The sequence below is a fragment of the Salvelinus namaycush genome, chromosome 26 (assembly GCF_016432855.1).
Source record: "Salvelinus namaycush isolate Seneca chromosome 26, SaNama_1.0, whole genome shotgun sequence".
In the NCBI taxonomy this organism is placed as follows: Eukaryota; Metazoa; Chordata; class Actinopteri; order Salmoniformes; family Salmonidae; genus Salvelinus; species Salvelinus namaycush.
Window position 1 is genome coordinate 5,384,612 of NC_052332.1, and position 18,516 is coordinate 5,403,127.

The 18,516-nt window shown below is 44.0% G+C and overlaps 1 protein-coding gene across 1 annotated transcript in view; it reads right to left on the reverse strand.

The window, feature by feature from the left end:
* Window positions 1–305: 305 nt before the first annotated feature.
* Window positions 306–18,516, reverse strand: part of LOC120021852 (electrogenic sodium bicarbonate cotransporter 1-like) — a 62,858-nt gene continuing 44,647 nt past the window's right edge. Inside the window, exons 13-25 of the mRNA XM_038965697.1 lie at window positions 16,216–16,349; window positions 14,439–14,713; window positions 13,008–13,063; window positions 12,457–12,642; window positions 9,605–9,718; window positions 8,390–8,551; window positions 6,769–6,947; window positions 6,310–6,382; window positions 4,865–4,933; window positions 4,422–4,595; window positions 3,840–4,004; window positions 3,073–3,175; window positions 306–346 (exon numbers count right to left, since the gene is read on the reverse strand). Of these exons, the coding sequence (XP_038821625.1) occupies window positions 306–346; window positions 3,073–3,175; window positions 3,840–4,004; window positions 4,422–4,595; window positions 4,865–4,933; window positions 6,310–6,382; window positions 6,769–6,947; window positions 8,390–8,551; window positions 9,605–9,718; window positions 12,457–12,642; window positions 13,008–13,063; window positions 14,439–14,713; window positions 16,216–16,349 (1,731 nt within the window). The remainder of the gene's footprint in view (window positions 347–3,072; window positions 3,176–3,839; window positions 4,005–4,421; window positions 4,596–4,864; window positions 4,934–6,309; window positions 6,383–6,768; window positions 6,948–8,389; window positions 8,552–9,604; window positions 9,719–12,456; window positions 12,643–13,007; window positions 13,064–14,438; window positions 14,714–16,215; window positions 16,350–18,516) is intronic.

An 18,516-nucleotide genomic window follows, 5' to 3' on the forward strand; every position in this document is an offset into this window, starting at 1 on the left:
TTTTCCAGAAGAAGCTTTTGTCCTCTTGCTCCAGTTCTATCCTAATCTGAGGCGCTGCTTTTTTTAATGGATTCAGACTGAAAGAGAAAGAAAGAGAGTGGAGGTGGAGGCAGAGGCAGAGCGAAGTATGAGAGAGTGAACAACCAGGGACAACAAACGTTCAACATTAATATGACAAGCTGTACTCCAGAATAGATTGTCACAACATGTGATATTGGTGTGAGTGTCTGTGGGTATAGAATAAGGAATGCAAGCAGGCACACTCACATAGTTACCTTGCAACAGTCGTGGGCTTAAAGTAGCCCTCAGCATGCTGAATGTGGGTCAAGGAAAGACGACGGGGGTCCTACGGGAGAAGACCAAATACACACAACATTAACATAATGTTTTAGCCACTCCCAATTCAAGACAGGTATAGCAAAAGAGGAAAGTTAGAGCAAGCTTTGCAAAGCCAGGATGTTTCACAGTAGAAGCAGCTGTTAAAGACCGAGTGCAGTCAAAACGTGATTTTCCTGTGTACATACGCTACCGGTCAAAAGTTTTAGAACACCTACTCATTCAAGGATTTTTCTTAATTTTTACTATTTTCTACATTGTTAAATAATAGTGAAGACATCAAAACTATGAAATAACACATACGGAATCATGTTGTAACCCAAAAATTGTTAAACAAATCAAAATACCCTTTACCTTTGACAGCTTTACACACTCTTGGCATTCTCTCAACCAACTTCATGAGGTAGTCACCTGGAATGCATTTCATTTAACAGGTGTGCCTTCTTAAAAGTTCATTTGTGGAATTTCATTCCTTCTTAATGCGTTTGAGCCAATCAATTGTGTTGTGACAAGGTAGGGGGGGTATACAGAAGATGGCCCTATTTGGTAAAAGACCAAGTCCAATTTATGGCAAGAACAGCTCAAATAAGCAAAGAGAAACGACAGTCCATCATTACTTTAAGACATGAAGGTCAGTCAATACGAAACATTTCTTCAAGTGCAGTCGCAAAAACCATCAAGCGCTATGATGAAACTGGCTCTCATGAGGACCGCCACCGGAATGGAAGACCCAGAGTTACCTCTGCTGCAGAGGATAAGTTCATTAGAGTTACCAGCCTCGGAAATTGCAGCCCAAATAAATGCTTCACAGAGTTCAAGAAACAGACACATCTCAACATCAACTGTTCAGAGGAGACTGTGTTAATCAGGCCTTCGTGGTCGAATTGCTTCAAAGAAACCACTACTAAAGGACACCAATAAGAAGAAGAGACTTGCTTGGGCCAAGAAACACGAGCAATGGACTTTAGACCGATGGAAATTTGTCCTTTGGCGTGGAGTCCAAATTGGAGATCTTTGGTTCCAACTGCCGTTTCTTTGCGAGACACGGTGTGGGTGAATGGATGATATCCACATGTGTATTTCCCACCGTTAAGCATGGAGGAAGTGTTATGGTGTGGGTGTGCTTTGCTGGTGACACTGTCTGTGATTTATTTAGAATTCAAGGCACACACTTAAACAGCATGGCTACCACAGCATTCTGCACCGATATGCCATCCCATCTGGTTTGTGCTTAGTGGGACTTTCATTTGTTTTTCAACAGGACAATGACCCAACACACCTCCAGGCTGTGTAAGGGCTATTTGACCAAGAAGGAGAGTGATGGAGTGCTGCATCAGATGACCTGGCCTCCACAATCCCCCGACCTCAACCAAATTGAGATGGTTTGGGATGAGTCGGACCGCGGACTTAAGGAAAAGCAGCCAACAAGTGCTCAGCATTTGTGGGAACTCCTTCACAACTGTTGGAAAAGCATTCCAGGTGAAGCTGGTTGAGAGAATGCCAAGAATGTGCAAAGCTGTCATCAAGGCAAAGGGTGGCTATTTGAAGATTACTACATGATTCCATGTGTGTTATTTCATAGTTTCGATGTCTTCACTATTATTCTACAATGTAGAAAATAGTAAAAATAAATAAAAACCCTTGAATGAGTAGGTGTTCTAAAACTTTTGACCGGTAGTGTATATTTCCACACTATGAGATTGAAATAATACTGTGAAATTGTGAACATTATGATAACGCCCATTCAGTGTAAGAGCTGTTTGAAAAGATGGCCTGATTTGGTGGGATGGAGTTTTGGCCTTCCGTGGTGACATCGCCATGTGGTAAATTATTTAGTAGACCAATAAGAAAGAGAGTTCCAAACCTCTCTGCCAATAACAGCATATTTTCAGTTTTCCACTTCCCACTCAGACAGTCCTAGCAAAATGACTGCGAAATTCTTGATTTTATTTCCTTGTTGACTTTTTTAATTGAAAACAATCACATTAAGGTGCTTGATCAAAATAAATTGATTTTGAGATAAAAAAAATGGCTGCATTGGACCTTTAATTAAGCATTCGAAAGCAGCTGAAAATAAAATAACAGTATGAAAGAAATCGAAAAGTAAGGTCATCTGCATTAGTTTCTCAAAATAAAGCTGGATGTCTGCAAAGTCAGAGAAAAGCATGAGATCTGATGAAGACCCAAAGATGAGGTTAGTGCTTTGTGGAGAGAGAGGGAGGGAGGGAGATTGATTTTCAATTGGGCATAATTCGTTAGTAGGCTGACCGGAGGAGTACGCTCCGTTACGCGATTACCTAGTTCGGCAGAGGATGTACTAGAGTATTCTCTTGGCAGCAAATGCGGAAGTGTTTTACAATCCACCACATCCCCTTTGAATCAGCTGTTGTTTTCTCAAAGGGGAAAAGCATGCCAACATTTAAAAACCATACACCACCTACCCCTTTTTCTATAAAATGTCTTGCACAACTAGCTAAATTTGTTTTTAGCACTTTACACATGTATCGTGGGATTTGTTGTGTTTCCATGTTTCCTCTCCTTGCCTCCACTCCCTCGTGGAAAACAGGACGCGAGGAGTCGAGCAAAACCAAATAAGATTCTCCCAGAGGAAAAGAAGGAAAGCGGGCAAGAAGGTAAGAGAGAAACAATTCCAAGAAGGCATTAGCAGCACTCAGTAAGTAAGTAAGCCCAGTGCGGTTGTGGGTAAGAGACCCCACGCAATCCTGTTGTACTCACTGTCTGAGGTCTTATCCTTATTCCCCAACATAGGCTCCGTCTCCATTATATCCATGGAGATTTTAATACCAGGGATATTGTCATTGTAGGGGTACTCAGAGGGCTGGAGGGAGAGACAATAACAATGGCTATATTTGTTTTGCATATTGGCAACTAATTAACATATTGGCAACTAATTAAATGGGTCGTATTAATTTGGGCACACAGCAGCAAAAAATCATTTTGCAATGGAAAACCAAAACGTGTGTTTCTCATTGAACAAGTTCAGGTAGTCCTTACCTGTTTCATTGCATTTTACTTCTGTTTGGTAAATAATGAATACGACCCATGCGTTTACTGTAATGGTGTCTAGTGGCGCTTCTCTTAAAGTATCCCAAAGAAACAAACAAGTAATTCATACTGTCATTCGTGCTGTGTTATTAACGATTTTACAATGTAGTTTCTATACAAATACCTGGTCATTTCTGTACCGTAAGTCCGTGGAAAAGACAGTGCTCAGACAGACAGACAGTATTCATTTCAGAGCGATAGTATTGGACAGAGGGTGAACACAGGTGACAAGATTGAGGATTGGAGAAGTGGTGGACTTTTAGGAGGGACGACAGGTCATGAGTTAAGGGTGTCAGTGTTCTACAAAAATTAACATAATAGTGCTACATTAGTACCATTACTACTATTATTGTCATCACAAAGGTAGAACCCGTGGGGAAAAACACATTAAATTAAACAGACTGATCCGCTTCCAATAAAGCCTCAAAATGACGTACAAAATCGATTTCACTGTCGATGCTTCCTTTCTTCTGCTTCTTCTTCCTCTTCTCGTCCTCCTTCTTCTTCTTGTCTTTCTCCGGGATGACGTCGTCCAGGTAGCTGAGGTCGTGCTGGGAGAAGATGTAGTCCATGGCCCTTCTGACCGCCACCAGGGCCAAGATCTGGAGAGACGGACACAGACGCACATCAATGGAGATGGACAATGGTTCTACTATATACTGTGTTGGTGGGTATGTGGCTGGATTCATTGTACAGTATGTGTGTTTGTGTCAGCTAGTCACGGATTCCACACTGTGAGTGGATGCGTCACAGCCGTATTTTAGCCATCTGTATGTGTAAGAATGGTTTATTATTGGTTAATTGGTACATTTCATCTTGTAGGTGTACTTACTTGCATGTGTGTGTGTATGTCTGACTGTTGCACACATACCTGTGAGTGTGTATGTCTGTGCGTGCATTTGTATGTGTGTGTGTGTGTGTGTGTGTGTGTGTGTGTGTGTGTGTGTGTGTGTGTGTGTGTGTGTGTGTGTGTGTGTGTGTGTGTGTGTGTGTGTGTGTGTTGCATGCGCATGGCTCACCATGACGGGGAAGATGATGGCAGCGACGGTGGACTTAAGGACCCAGAGGAGGGCGAGACAGAGGGCCTGTATGAAGGTAAACAGGTGGATGCGACGCTGGGGAACGTGGCGCAGGTAGATCAGGTCAGGCTGGTGCTTGGCAGGCATCAGGAGAAGCTGCAGGCGATCCATGAACTGAAGGACAGACAGTCGCACGGAAGTAAGGCCAGGATACATGGGCTGGGGGTGCGACTGGCATCACAGACACTATTGTTGATGGACTAACATAACTAACAGGCACAGAGTTTCAGATTCCATTTTGACTCGGTGTTCTCTGACTGACAGTTGTACAGAGTTAAGGCCCAGATACATGGAAGCGGCTGGTGTACCAGGTTGGTTAGCGGCAGTTAATAGCACTAACAGGCCTAACATTTCAGACTTCATTTTGGGTCAGAGCCACTCACCTGGACACCGTTGAGAGATGCCACGCCCATGTAGAGGAACACGCCATAGAGCACAGGCATAGGGATGAACTGGGGAGACAGAACAGGACTGGGTGAATAAGACAAAGGAAGTAATAGAGGCTGTTTTCCACAGAAATACAATCAGCAAACATGTTCCTTCCTTTTTAAATTGTTCAGCGCTGACATGAAGACGTCTTATCAAAAATGTGGGTTAGGGTTAACCCTGTTTCCAATAACAACAGTGCTAACTTTTGATTACATGTTGTTTTGTTCGCTCTCAAATAAATAAATAACTGTTGTACTTATTACCCCTTTTCTCCCTAATTGGTAGTTCCAGTCTTGTCCCATCGCTGCAACTCCCATACAGACTCGGGAGAGGCGAAGGTCGAGAGCCATGCATCCTCCGAAACATGACCCTGCCAAGCTGCACTGCTCCTTGACACACTGCTTGCTTAACCCGGAAGCCAACCGCACCCAAAAAAACACCGTACAGCTGGTGACCGAAGTCAGCGTGCATGCCCGCCACAAGGAGTCGCTAGAGCACAATGGGACAAGCACATCCCGGCCGGCCAAACCTTCCCCTAACCCGGACGACGCTGGGCCAATTGTGTACCACCACATGGGCAGCACACGGTTGCGACCGGCTGCGACACAGCCTGGGATTGAACCCGGGTCTATAGTGACGTCTTAGACTGCTGCGCCACTCGGGAGGCCCCCTCGTTAACCTTTTTGGTGTCTTCAGCTCCTACTTAATTAGATGTTGTAGAACAAAACAAAACACTAATTTATTCTGAATAAAACCCACCACACACACACACACACACACTAAATGGCTCGGGGAGCAATGGGCTGTGAAGAGACTACAGTAGACTACACTAGAAAAGACACCATCTCAGAGATGGAGATGTAACTACTCTAAACGGTCCACAAGGGGGAGGACCATTCCCACTCACAGAACTGTAAAGTCATTTATGATGGTCAGATTAAGGAGAGGACAGGAAACCGGAGAAGTCATAGTCACTGAGCTGCAACCTGACCCTAAGCCCTGATGATGAACATGCTTATTTCACATCACATCACCTCAACTAGGCCCCTCACTAATTGGATGACCACAATAATTCACATTATTTACAATTGGAATGAGTGATGGGATTTCCCACTAAAAGGGGAGGACAGTAATCCAGTAAATTGAGAATTGAAAAGTTAGATTTAAAGGAATGAACAGGTAGATTGTTGGTCCTGTGTGGCTCAGCTAGCGGCAGGATTGTGGGTTTGATTCCAGCTAAGGCCACTCATATGAAAAGTGTTTGCCAAATGGCATATATTATTGTAGATTTAAAGGGAATACATGAGATGGAGTTCGGGGAATGTACAGGTACATTGAAAGGTAAAGAGCCGGTAGATTTAAAGGGAATTGGGGAATGAACACGTGTATGAAGCGCTACCTTGAGGATGGGAGCCATGAAGACAGACAGTCCAGTCAGAACGAAGACAATGACACCGGTCACCCTCTGCTCCCTGCGGTAAGAAGGGATAGTTCATCCCACATCATCATACAAAACACACACCGCACAGACACCACATCAACCACAGTCAATTTTCTAACCTTTCTGTCCAAACTATTGACCACTGTTCTGATGTGACAGTCAAATAACTTCATCATGTTCACGTACTGCTACGAGATTGTAAAATGTATTCTATTCAAACAAAAACAAAACGTGACTGTGTGGGAATGGCAACAAAGTGAAACTCAAGTCCATTGTACTGTAGGCTACATGTAAAGGAGCCAGGAGGCTTTCTGCTCTGATAGCTCTCGTCGCTTCACTGACTCTTTCTCCATTCCTCCCTTCTCACCTCCCTCCCTCCCTTCTCACCTCCCTCCTTCCCCTCCCTGCTCAACCCACCTGACACCCAGGAACTTGGGCTGCTCCCCAGGAGCCGAGCACTGGGTCTCCATCTTCAGAGAGTCGATGTGGGCGATGGAGATGACAGTGGCAGCCACGTACCAGGGCAGGCCCGTGAAGGAACACACAATGAGTAGTACTGCTACCCAGAACAGGTCCAAGTGGTAGCCTGCCCCTTTCTGTGTGGGGGAGGAAAGAGAGAAGAGAAGGGAATGGAGAGGTGTGTGTCAGTAACCACTAACCACAAGGAATCAAATGAGTTGCCATTGACTTAACATCCAATACAAAGTGTGGCCGCCCCTGTTCTTTTCCAGTTCATTATCCGTATCTTAAGATACACTACATCACCAAAAGTATGTGGACACCCCTTCAAATTAGTGGATTCTGCTATTTCAGTCACATAAAATGTATAAAATGTATAAAATCGAGTACACAGCAATGCAATCTCCATAGACAAACATTGCCAGTAGAATGGCCCGTAGTGAAGAGCTCAGTGACTTTTAATGTGGCACCGTCATAGGATGCCACCTTTCCTACAAGTCAGTTCATCAAATTTCTGCCCTGCTAGAGCTGCCCCGGTCAACTGTAAGTGCTGTTATTGTGAAGTGGAAACATCTAGGAACAACAAGTGCTGAAGCGCGTAGCGTGTACAAATCGTCTGTCCTCGGTTGCAACACTCACTACCGAGTTCCAAACTGCCTCTGGAAGCAACGTCAGCACAATAACTGTTTGTCGGGAGCTTCATGAAATGGGTTTCCATGGCCAAGCAGCCGCACACAAGCCTAAGATCACCATGTGCAATGCCAAGCGTCGGCTGGAGTGGTGTGAAGCTCGCTGCCATTGGACTCTGGAGCAGTGGAAACATGTTCTCTGGAGTGATGAATCCCGCTTCACCATCTGGCAGTCCGATGGATGAATCTGGGTTTGACAGATTCCAGGAGAACACTACCTGCCCGAATGCATAGTGCCAACTGTAAAGTTTGGTGGAGGAGGAATAATTGTCTGGGGCTGTTTTTCACGGTTCGGACTAGGCCTCTTAGTTCCAGTGAAGGGAAATCTTAACGCTACAGCATACAATAACATTCAAGACGATTCTGTGCTTCCAACTTTGTGGCAACAGTTTGGGGAAGGCCCTTTCCTGTTTCAGCATGACAATGCCCCCGGGCACAAAGCAAGGTCCATACAGAAATGTTTTGTTGAGATCGGTGTGGAAGAACTTGACTTGCCTGCACAGATCCTGACCTCAAACCCATCGAACACCTTTGGGAGGAATTGGAACGCTGACTGCGAGCCAGGCCTAATCGCCCAAAATCAGTGCCCGACCTCACTAATGCTCTTGTGGCTGAATGGTAGCAGGTCCCCGCAGCAATGTTCCAACGTCTAGTGGAAAGCCTTCCCAGAAGAGTGGAGGCTATTATAGCAGCAAAGAGGGGACCAACTCCATCTTAATGACCATGATTTTGGAATGAGATGTTCGACGAGCAGGTGTCCACATACATGTGGTGTATTAAGTCATTATCTTATCTATTCTCTTACCCCTCTGACCGAATGCCCCCTCATCCCTCCACTTCTACCCCTCCGCCCCTCTCTCCCTTCCGCCCTCCATCCCCCCGCTCCTCACCTTGAGTTTGTGCTCCTTTCTGTTGACGATGACAGCGGTGATCTGCTGGTCCATGAACACCAGGATGGTGACCAGGAGAGCAGGGAGGGCTGCAGCCAGATACACCCACCACGGGTTCCCTCCGAACGGGGGCACGAACCAGCCACGGTTGGGGCTGGTGGGCTGGGGACCAGGAGCAGAGAGACACAGCCAGTCAGATAAATATTGTAGGCCAGGGTTGATTTAAAAGACACAGGACAACAGACTCTCTCACGCTTCATCCTTACCAAGCTAACACGGTCATGGTTTCAGGGTGTTCTTAGAAATGTAATTTTGTTGTTAGGAGCGTGTCATGACTCAATGTAAAATGTGATATGGTTGCCCTGACAATATATGAAACATTTCCTCTCATTGAAAAAAATTCAACCTCATGGAAACAAAATGTCCTTATTCTGCTGTACTTTGAGTTAGAGTCTAAAAGTCCTGGAGAGGTACATCATTACACGACAAAGAAAACACTCTGAAATTAGTCTGCAGCCGCACAAAGCTGTGTCTGTACCTGCAACTATAAGGACCTCAGTGTTCTCCCCATGTCCTATAATCACCTTGTATTTCATGCACGCACCCTCCCCACACCCCCTCTTACCCTTCCTCACCCCACCCCCAACCTCCTCACATGTCCCCTCTTCCTCCACCCCCACATCACCCTTGCCCCATTCAACCTCACCCCTCCCCAACCCCCACGCTCGATACCTCACCCTCCCTCGCCCCCACTCCCTCCACCATTCGGCCCCAGTGAGGTGAGGTAAACTGAGGTGAGCTAATAATCTCAGTGACAGGCTCTGTCTCAGAGTTTCAGGTTCTATCTGCTCTCCCTCCTTGGCAGTAGTACACAACCAGGTAATGATTATACAAGACCTTAAGACAAGGATTACAAAGACTTTATGTCTTCCTAAGAAAATGCAGCGTTGTTCAGGCGGAGATCCGATTGATACACCTGTCCCTCTTGAGTAACTCTAGAAAATGATATATATATATAAATCAAACTCTAGACCAGAGTGTACTACATACACCTTCGCTTATACTTGCATATAAAGCATCTTCACTAAAATGAATGCAGGCGTGAAACGACGCACTATACAAAACAAGAACAGGGGATATAGTGGACCATATACAAAGCCAATGTTTCTGCACAAGGCCTTTCTCAACACCACGGACATCCACCCTGGTACTCACCTTGAATTCAGTTGGCACGATGAGCTTGGGTGTGTCCACTCCGACCAAGGCATCCACACCACAGAAGATGACAATAGCCAGGATGATGGCAAAATCACTGATCAGTTTCCTCACCTGCGGGTACAATAGGGAGGCACAACCTTTGTTGAGTTTGGCAAGGCTTTTGGCTGAGGCAATACAGTAAGACCTACCCTTTTTCCGTCACACAAAAATGTGTTCACGAGGGTGGAGCAGAATGTTTTCCAACTAAGCCATTATGACCAATGTAGTTTCATTGAGTGCAGGTATTTAGCCAAAGCTTTATTGGAGGGGGATGATTACAATAAGGCTAACCAAAATGTTCCAATTATCTCAGATGTCACATTCATCTCACTGTACATATTGTATATTTAGATTACAGTTACCTTATTGCTCCATATATTTGAGCCATGTTTCGAAACATTGAAACCCCTTACTGTAAATAGGCTACTGGACTCATGTTGTGCACAGTATGTAATGGAGGTGCCCCACCCTCCCTTCTCTCCCTGCGATCCCTCCCTCCTTCCCACAGTGAGGTAAATTAGTGGAAATTGTATTTTAACGTCTACGGCAGTGCTTGACTTGGTCTATAATAAGTGCCGTTACTTATTTTGGGTGCCGGTTCTGTTTATATTTAGGTGCAGGGACTGCACAAAACTTTGGAGCTAGTATTTTATGAGGTGCAGGACCTCAAGCAGTAGAAAATTAGTGGTGCAGGTACTCAGTACTGCTGAGCTCCTGCTCAAGTCAAGCACTGGTCTACGGTCCTGCCTAGGGTCCGAGCCAGCAATGCAGGACAATGAGACAGATAAAGCAGTTGACAGAGAGAGTAGTGAGGAGCAGGGTAAAAGTGAGCCTTGCTCTGGGCCTGTATTTTTTTTAAAGTGCTGATCTAGGATCAGCCCCCCCCCCCCCCCCCCCCCGCTCTTAATCATTATGATCTGCCTATATAAACACTCCAACTCTAAGGCCCTGGAGTCTAGAGAGGACTCTTGGCTGGCTTAACACACACTACTAATGTAATGACTGTGTGTGAATGAGGACAAGAGGATGGGGCCCTCCTCCACTGGGAAATACAGAGATGAGTACTGCCCATACTGTATACCAGGCAGTTCATCCACTGGTGTTTTGTTTATATTTAAGGATACAGATACACTGAAGAGTAAGCGTAGTGTTAGTGTATGCCCACACTAACACATAGACTTACACTTTAATATTGATACATATTTTCGTAAAGAAACTGATCAAACACAGGTGCAAAATCAAGGGGACTTACAAAGTTGAGGACCAAGAGCAAGAAAGGGAGTACAGTGATGTAGTGTCCACAACTAAAGAACTATTGTGGAATCTGAAAAAACACATATCCCAAAAGCATGGTGGTGTACTTACTACGTGCACATGTTAAAAGAAAGGAACTAGGTGGGTAGCAAACTAAGTGTGTCATTGTAGCAAAGTATTTATAAACTAAAAAATAGATCTCTTAAAAAGTTTTATCTATACAATAATAGATTTTGGCTCAATATGCCTGGCATATTCCCACTTTCAAGGAGCTTTCCGTTTTGATTGGGTTATTTTGCCTAAAAACCTTTAGGCCTACCTATAGAAAAATGTAAAAAACAACTCTGCAAGCGCTGATAGGATATTCTCTGCTGCTGGCCTGCTCTCCAGGCACCATCGCATGAGCCTGAAGCCACAGACTCTGGACAAACTCGTGTTTCTAAAAATTTATTCAAAGGCACTGTAGACTGAGCCTAATAAGGCATTTTTCATTGAATTTGTATTTAATTCTAAGTAAGTCACGGGCATTATGCACAATTTATAGATTTATAGACAACAAAATGTTGTTTAAATGCCGAGGCTTTATGTCACTACCAGCCTAGTGACGCAGTCGCAAATTCTTCACAATGTATTTCTTTGTAGGCTATAGCCTTGAAATAATTGAAATAATATAGCCGGAATAATACATTTGTATTCCTTATTGGGCTCCATGTCTGGCTCCTGACCTATTTCGAGTGTTATGTTGTTTAATAATGTAACCTATTTGAAATGATGAGCACTTCTTACATTCACCTTTTCATGTTTATTAAAAAAGATTTTATTCAAATCATATGGTTTGGTTTCAATGTTTCAAAAGCAAATGGTAGATTCAGGTAGTTTACAAAAATAGATGGGTGTTGATTAACTTGTGATTTTGAAGAATGGCAGCCTTTATTACTTGTGAGCGCGGAGCGGTTTTTAGCAGAGAGGTTGGAACTGATGTGGAGCACTGGAGTGGTGCGAATGCACCGCTCCATGAGTGATGAGCAGGATTTCCGACTGCTCACATACTCCGATCACGACACATCGTTATGTACTCAAACCTGGAATAACAGAAGCTCAGTGGATGCTCACTGGGTCAAAAGGGTCAGGGCTGTCGATGGTTTGATTTGTTCATCTGACGACACCGAAGATTTCACCACTGAACCCAGACATGGATCATGGAAATTTGCCAAGAAAACATAGAAGGTAATGAAATCCTAGGAAAGTCACACAGTAGGCATATAGGCCTAACTATCATATGACTGCTGTAGAATCAATTATATCTGTAAATATCTAGAAAATAACCTGATTGTATTGCCACTACCTGTTCACACCCCGTCCCTGTAATATACAATGTTTTTACGTTTCAATTACATTCGCCCATTTCCCTTTCTTAAAAATCAACCAAACTGATCCTAAAACATGATTGGACGGTGGGGCAGTGAAACGAAGACCCTGAAACATGATTGGCCGACGGGGCTGTCACAACTTTGATCCTGAAACGTGACTGGCGGTCAGGGATGTCAGTCACTCACGGTGGTGGGGAAGAAGCGGCTGAACTTGAACTTCTTGAGACACATGGAGCAGGTGTAGGTCCCCAGGAAAAGGATGAATGACATCAGAGTGACATCGGGGACGAATCCGCAGGCTGGACCAATCAGCTCACCACCATACGTCACACACTGTTCCTTGTCGAGGGACGCCCACGTGGCGTTTACCGGCTACGGGAGAAAAACAGACGCACAAACAGACACACAGACAAAACCATGACATCATGAGTCATGACTAAAGGATTAACTGAATACGTACATGCAGAATCGCCTAAATCCCGGGGGAAACATTTCACGACATAAGTGAAAGAAATTGATTTAAATATTGATTTAATTGAAATCAGTTAATGACAGCGTTGTCCATCAACAATTCACTGCATTGTTTATGTATAACACTGTCATAACCTAATTAACCCACACCAGCTCAGACAATTTCCTGTCTGAGACACACTCAGAAATATAGACTTCCTTCAGACCTCCGTGACTGAAGATGATATGGCTGTCAGAGAAGAAACACTCAAGTGGCTGCTGCTTACCAGATCAGTATCATTTATCCAGGAAGAGACATCGCTATAGAGACCTGTCATATTTCCTGGATGGAAACAAACCACAACAAAAAACAACGACAGTGAGGTCTCCACAAAACCACTTTACGAGGTACTTGTCAAACTATAACATGCATTTTCCTTTGAGTTTTAAGCACTAGCCTTTTGTCTGAATTGTCAAAGGAGAGAGATGATGGTTGACAGGCTCAGGCATATGCTGTGTTACTTAACTCCGAGCCCCTGAGGAACATATCTCCCACAAACCATATACAGTAGTGCTGAGCGATTAGTGCTTTTGAGGTCGGTTCGGTTTCGGTTCGAATATAAAAAATAATCACGTTTTTTCTCGATTTTTTTGTTATTTAAATTTGTTATTAAATGCATTAGGTGTGTTGAATCCTGTAACAATACAGAATAAAAGTCCCATGACGGTAGTGACTGACCATTACTGCTTATCACTTATTAACCATAATTTATTCACATTACTTTAATAAAATATATTATATTTTTGTGTATATTACATTTGTTTTATTTTATGACTTTATTATTTCATTTCAAGTCATCATCTCATCTCTATAGAGCTGCTGCCTACGCTGTCTGACAAAATCACTATTTTAGTAGTTCTTCAAAGTAAATAAGGCATACTTTTATGACTGCTGAATACCAGCTATCACTTAGATCATGTATTTTCAGTTGGAGATACTTTGCGAAGCAATTACTCTCTATCCCTCTCGATCGCGTGTCTTCTGTCTCTTTTCTCCCTCTCTGTATCTGCTCCACACAGACCGGACAAGTAGGCTCGCAATGGATTGTGGTCATTGTAGTTAATTAACACGTTTTCTGCGCTAAACTATGTTGAATATTGGCCTGTTGGAAACTATAATTCCCTACTACATCGTACAGTTCGGGTTTGATCTGATTTATCTCTAGAGAAACTGCGCATTGTGCTCACAGAAAAAAATAACTAAATGGAATTCAAATAATTGAACCAATTTTGGTCAATTAGTTGTTTAAAAAAATGAAAAATAACATACATTTTGGTTAATCGCTCAGCACTACGACCATAGAAACCTGCCAAGTCACTCACTAAACAGACCTGGTAAAACTGTTAAGAGATATCACTGTGTACTCTCTCAAGTGGATACATACTTGGACCATATAATTATAATCAGTTTAAATATTGTGGAAAATTGTTTTCTGAGCTATAGGGATGTCAATGGGACGTGAGATGACTGATTCAAAGCTAGAGCAACACTGGCCAAACCACAGAACCAGAAAGGGATTATATATAAATGGGTCAAACCCTCTTCGGTAGCTACACCCTTGTTGTCACCTGGACCATCATAATTAGCACCTTCTGATCTGATTGGTTTAAACTACACAACAGCCAATGAGCTGTGAGCACAGTGCTGATCAGCATACCGTCGTCCGGTAGGGGCATGCAGCGGCAGTCGTACGTTGTGACGTAGTTAGGGTCGTAGTTAGCGTTGATGGGGTTGTAGTGGGCCAGCTTCAGCATCTTCTTGAAGGCATCGTAGATGAAGATGAAGGAGATGAGGGATGAAAAGCCCTCCTCCGTGAAGCGCGTGAAGTACTGGACCAGGAAGCTGGCGTCTGTGGCAACCAGCACCAGGCAAAAGAAAGCTGACCACAGGCCGATCCACAGCCGGAATTCCAGGTAGTCAAAGTCATTGTCTCTGGAGGGAGAGAGAGAGTGATGGTACAACCATGGTTAGTTAATGTAAGAGTAGGCCAATCCACGACCAGATCTCCAGGTAGTCAAAGTCAATGTCTCTGTAGAGGGACAGGTGGGAGAGATGGTAGCATGTACAGTATGTGTGTTTTGTGTGTATCAGAGACAGACAGAAAGATGGACAGAGGCTGTAAGGCCTGCAAACAACACCACTGACTCAGGAGTCAGTGAACCCAGTCGTGAAAACAGTGGAAGGGCATGGCGGATTCAACTCAGACCCGAGCCGTGGAAACATGGCGCCGTCAGCTCAGCTTTGGTAGTCTCCATTCACGTTATGACATTGAATGAATGTGAATTATTCATAACGGAACATAACCACTCCAGTGTTCTCTGTAATGTAATGCTAGAAGATGGCCTTCTCTCTGGCATGGCAAGGAGGAGGGGAAAAAAAGAGAGGAGAAAGAGGAGAAGAGAATTCTGGTCTGGTCTGGCCCGTGTGGGAGCAGGTCTAGACCGGGGTCACATGACCCCATTCAGTGGAGGAAATAGGAAGTAGCGAGCAGGACGCAGCGGGAAATGAAAGGACAATCGGCCTGGCAACGGGACCGCAGGCAGTTTGTTTGTTATTGTGAATAAATCGAAGGACTATTTGTTCCAGAGAATCAGATAGATACAAAAACTTGAGCCCAAAACAATGTGGCCAATTCATATTGTTTATGTCTATCGTGAGTATTATTTGTATTCTAGTTTGACTTGTTTTATATTGAAGGATACACAGAACCTGTGTAAATAGAAAAGCAATATGCAGCTTTTGCCAGAAGGAGAACTTAACATATTCACATGGTGAATTAGACTGGGGTTTGGGTTTTTAGTGGGCACCACGGTACCCTTGAGCCAGTACCACATACCACTGGTAATCCTCACAACAACAGTCCAACTCTGAAAACAAATACTGGAGCGAAGCAAAACATCCCTAGGGCCATTATTGTTGCTAATTTGTTTTACTTCCATTGAATTCTCTCAGACATATTTCCCCAGTCATAGGAGGTCATTTAAATACGAGAGAGAGAAACAAACGACTGGTGGTGGGTAAGTTGCCAACCTACGTACTGAGGTAAAATATGAGTTGAATCCATTAGTCCCCAGTCTAGTGGATATGTTTGTGGCAGAGTTACTACATCTTAATTCCTTTAATGATTTTGACAGCTTTTTGGGGTTATTTTGTTCTCTGCAATGTAGTCAGTATAGTACCCCCTCTTGGCTTCCACAATCTTCTGAGCCTCATTCCTGAGCCCTTTATATAAAAGGAAGGCCTTGTTCCTTCATTCAATGGCTTCAAGGATTTCATGATTAAACGAAGGTTTGGCTCTCTGCTTTACTCTAACTTGCCTAATGGGCGCCACAGTGTTAACAACCCGGAGGAACCTACTCTTGAAAGCCTCCCCGACGGTGTATCAATATCTGTGGTACTCATAATGCAAGGAAAATAGAGAGGGTGACACCTACTTGCTGAAGTTGAAGAGGAGCCTTTCAAACACCAGTACAGGACCGGTGCTGCTGAGGATGGTGAGAGGCTGGCCAGCCAGCAGACAGAATATGGCCCCTGTCACTGCCGTGCCCAGGAAACTTTCCAACACACCCTGGAGGACAGGAGAGGGACACAGAGGGGCTGGTGAGTCAAAGAAACACACATACAGACAGAGATAGAAAAAAAAGAGGCAGATGGGGACGTTTGTCCCAAATCCTGGGAAAGATTAGTCTCCGGGTGGAGTTAGTTAAAGGTCCTAGGTCAAGAACACGGAGTAAACAGCGAGAGTGGCAAAATCCAAACCACTGTTAGATATGTTTAAACCGAGTGGGACCGGACAGGAGAGTGATTGGTGGAGGGCCGAAGGCAGGGTCTGGTTCCAAACTACTGTTCTGGTACCCTACCCTCACAAAAAAACAAGAGCGCAAAGCTCTGGTCACACTTGGCTTGCCTGGTTACCCATCCACATCGCTCCGGCCAAATGCCACGCTCACTAATGTTTCTTCTCTACAATGAGTCTGGATTTGCTTCCTCCCCGACGACTTCTCAAATGTGAACACATTCAAAACGTTCTGATTGGTCCCAGAAACCAAATGGGTTGAGCCAGAGCCGGCCTACACAGATCCTGAATCATGAAATTTGGACATCAGCCCAAACGACTTCTAGGATAGGAGGTTCAGACTGATGCATGGAGCGATCGATAGAGCAGCAAAATTAAATTCAGGAGGAGCTGTATAGGGCCATAAGCAAACAAGATAATGCACATCCAGAGGTGGCGCTCCTAGTGCCTGTTGATTTTAATGCAGGGAAAAGTCTAACCTCATTTCTACCAGCATGTCACCTGTGTAACAATAAGGGAAAACAACTCCAGATCACCGTTACTCCACACAAAGAAACACATACAAAGCTCTCCCTCGTCCTCCATTTGGAAAATCTGACCATAACTCATCCTCCTGATTCCTGCTGACAAGCAAAAACTCAAACGGGAAGTACCAGTTACACGCTCAATACGGTAGTGGTCCAATGAAGCTACAGGACTGTTTTGTTAGCACGGACTGGAATATGTTCCGGGATTCATCCGATAACATTTACCACATCAGTCACCAGCCTCATTAATTAGTGCATCGACAACGTTGTCCCCACAGTGACCGTACATACATATCCAAACCAGAAGCCATGGATTACAGGCAACATCGACACTGAGTTAAAGGCTAGAGCTGCAGCTTTCAAGGAGCGGGACACTAATCTAGATGCTTATAAGAAATCCCGGTATGATCTCCGACATGCCATCAAATAGTCAAAACGTCAATACAGGACTAAGATCGAATTCTACTTTGCCGGCTGTGACGCTCATCAGATGTGGCAGGGCTTGCAAACTATCACAGATTATAAAGGGAAACCCAGCTGTGAGCTGCCCAGTGACATGAGCCTACCAGATGAGCTAAATTCCTTCTACGCTCGCTTCGAGGCAAGCAACACTGAACCATGCATGAGAGCACCAGCTGTTCTGGACGACTGTATGATCTCAGTCTCCGCAACAAATGTAAGTAAGACCTTTAAACAGGTTCAAATTCACAAGGCCGTGGGGTCAGACAAATTACCAGGACACATACTCAAAGCAGGCAAGTGTTTCACTGACATTTTCAAACTCTCCCTGACCCAGTCTATAATGCCTACATGTATCAAGCAGACCCCCATAGTCCTTGTGTCCAAGAACGCCAAGGTAATCTGTAGCCATGAATTGCTTTGAAAGGCTGGTCATGGCTCACATCAACACCATCATTCCAGACACCCGGTACCAATTCAAATTCACATCTACATTGCACTCCATACTGCCCTCTCCGACCTGGACAAGAGGAACACCTACATGAGAATGCTGCTCATTTACTAAAGCTCAGCATTCAACACCATACAGTGCCTTCAGAAAGTATTCACATTCCTTGACTTATTCCACATTTTGCTGTGTTACAGCCTGGAATTAAAATTGATTAAATAGTTATTTTTCTCAAGCATCTACACACAATACCCCATATTGACAAAGTTAAAACATGTTTTTAGATTTTTTTTAGATAATTTATTGGAAATGAAAAACAGAAATATTTTACTTTGTAAAAGCACATTTGGCAGCGATTACAGCTGTGGTATTTCTATTTTTATTTTTTTTTAATTTTTTTTTACAGCTGTGGTGTCTAAGAGCTTTCCACACCTGGATTGTGTAACATCTACCCAATATTATTTTCAAAATTCTTCAAGCTCTGTCAAATTGGTTGTTGATCATT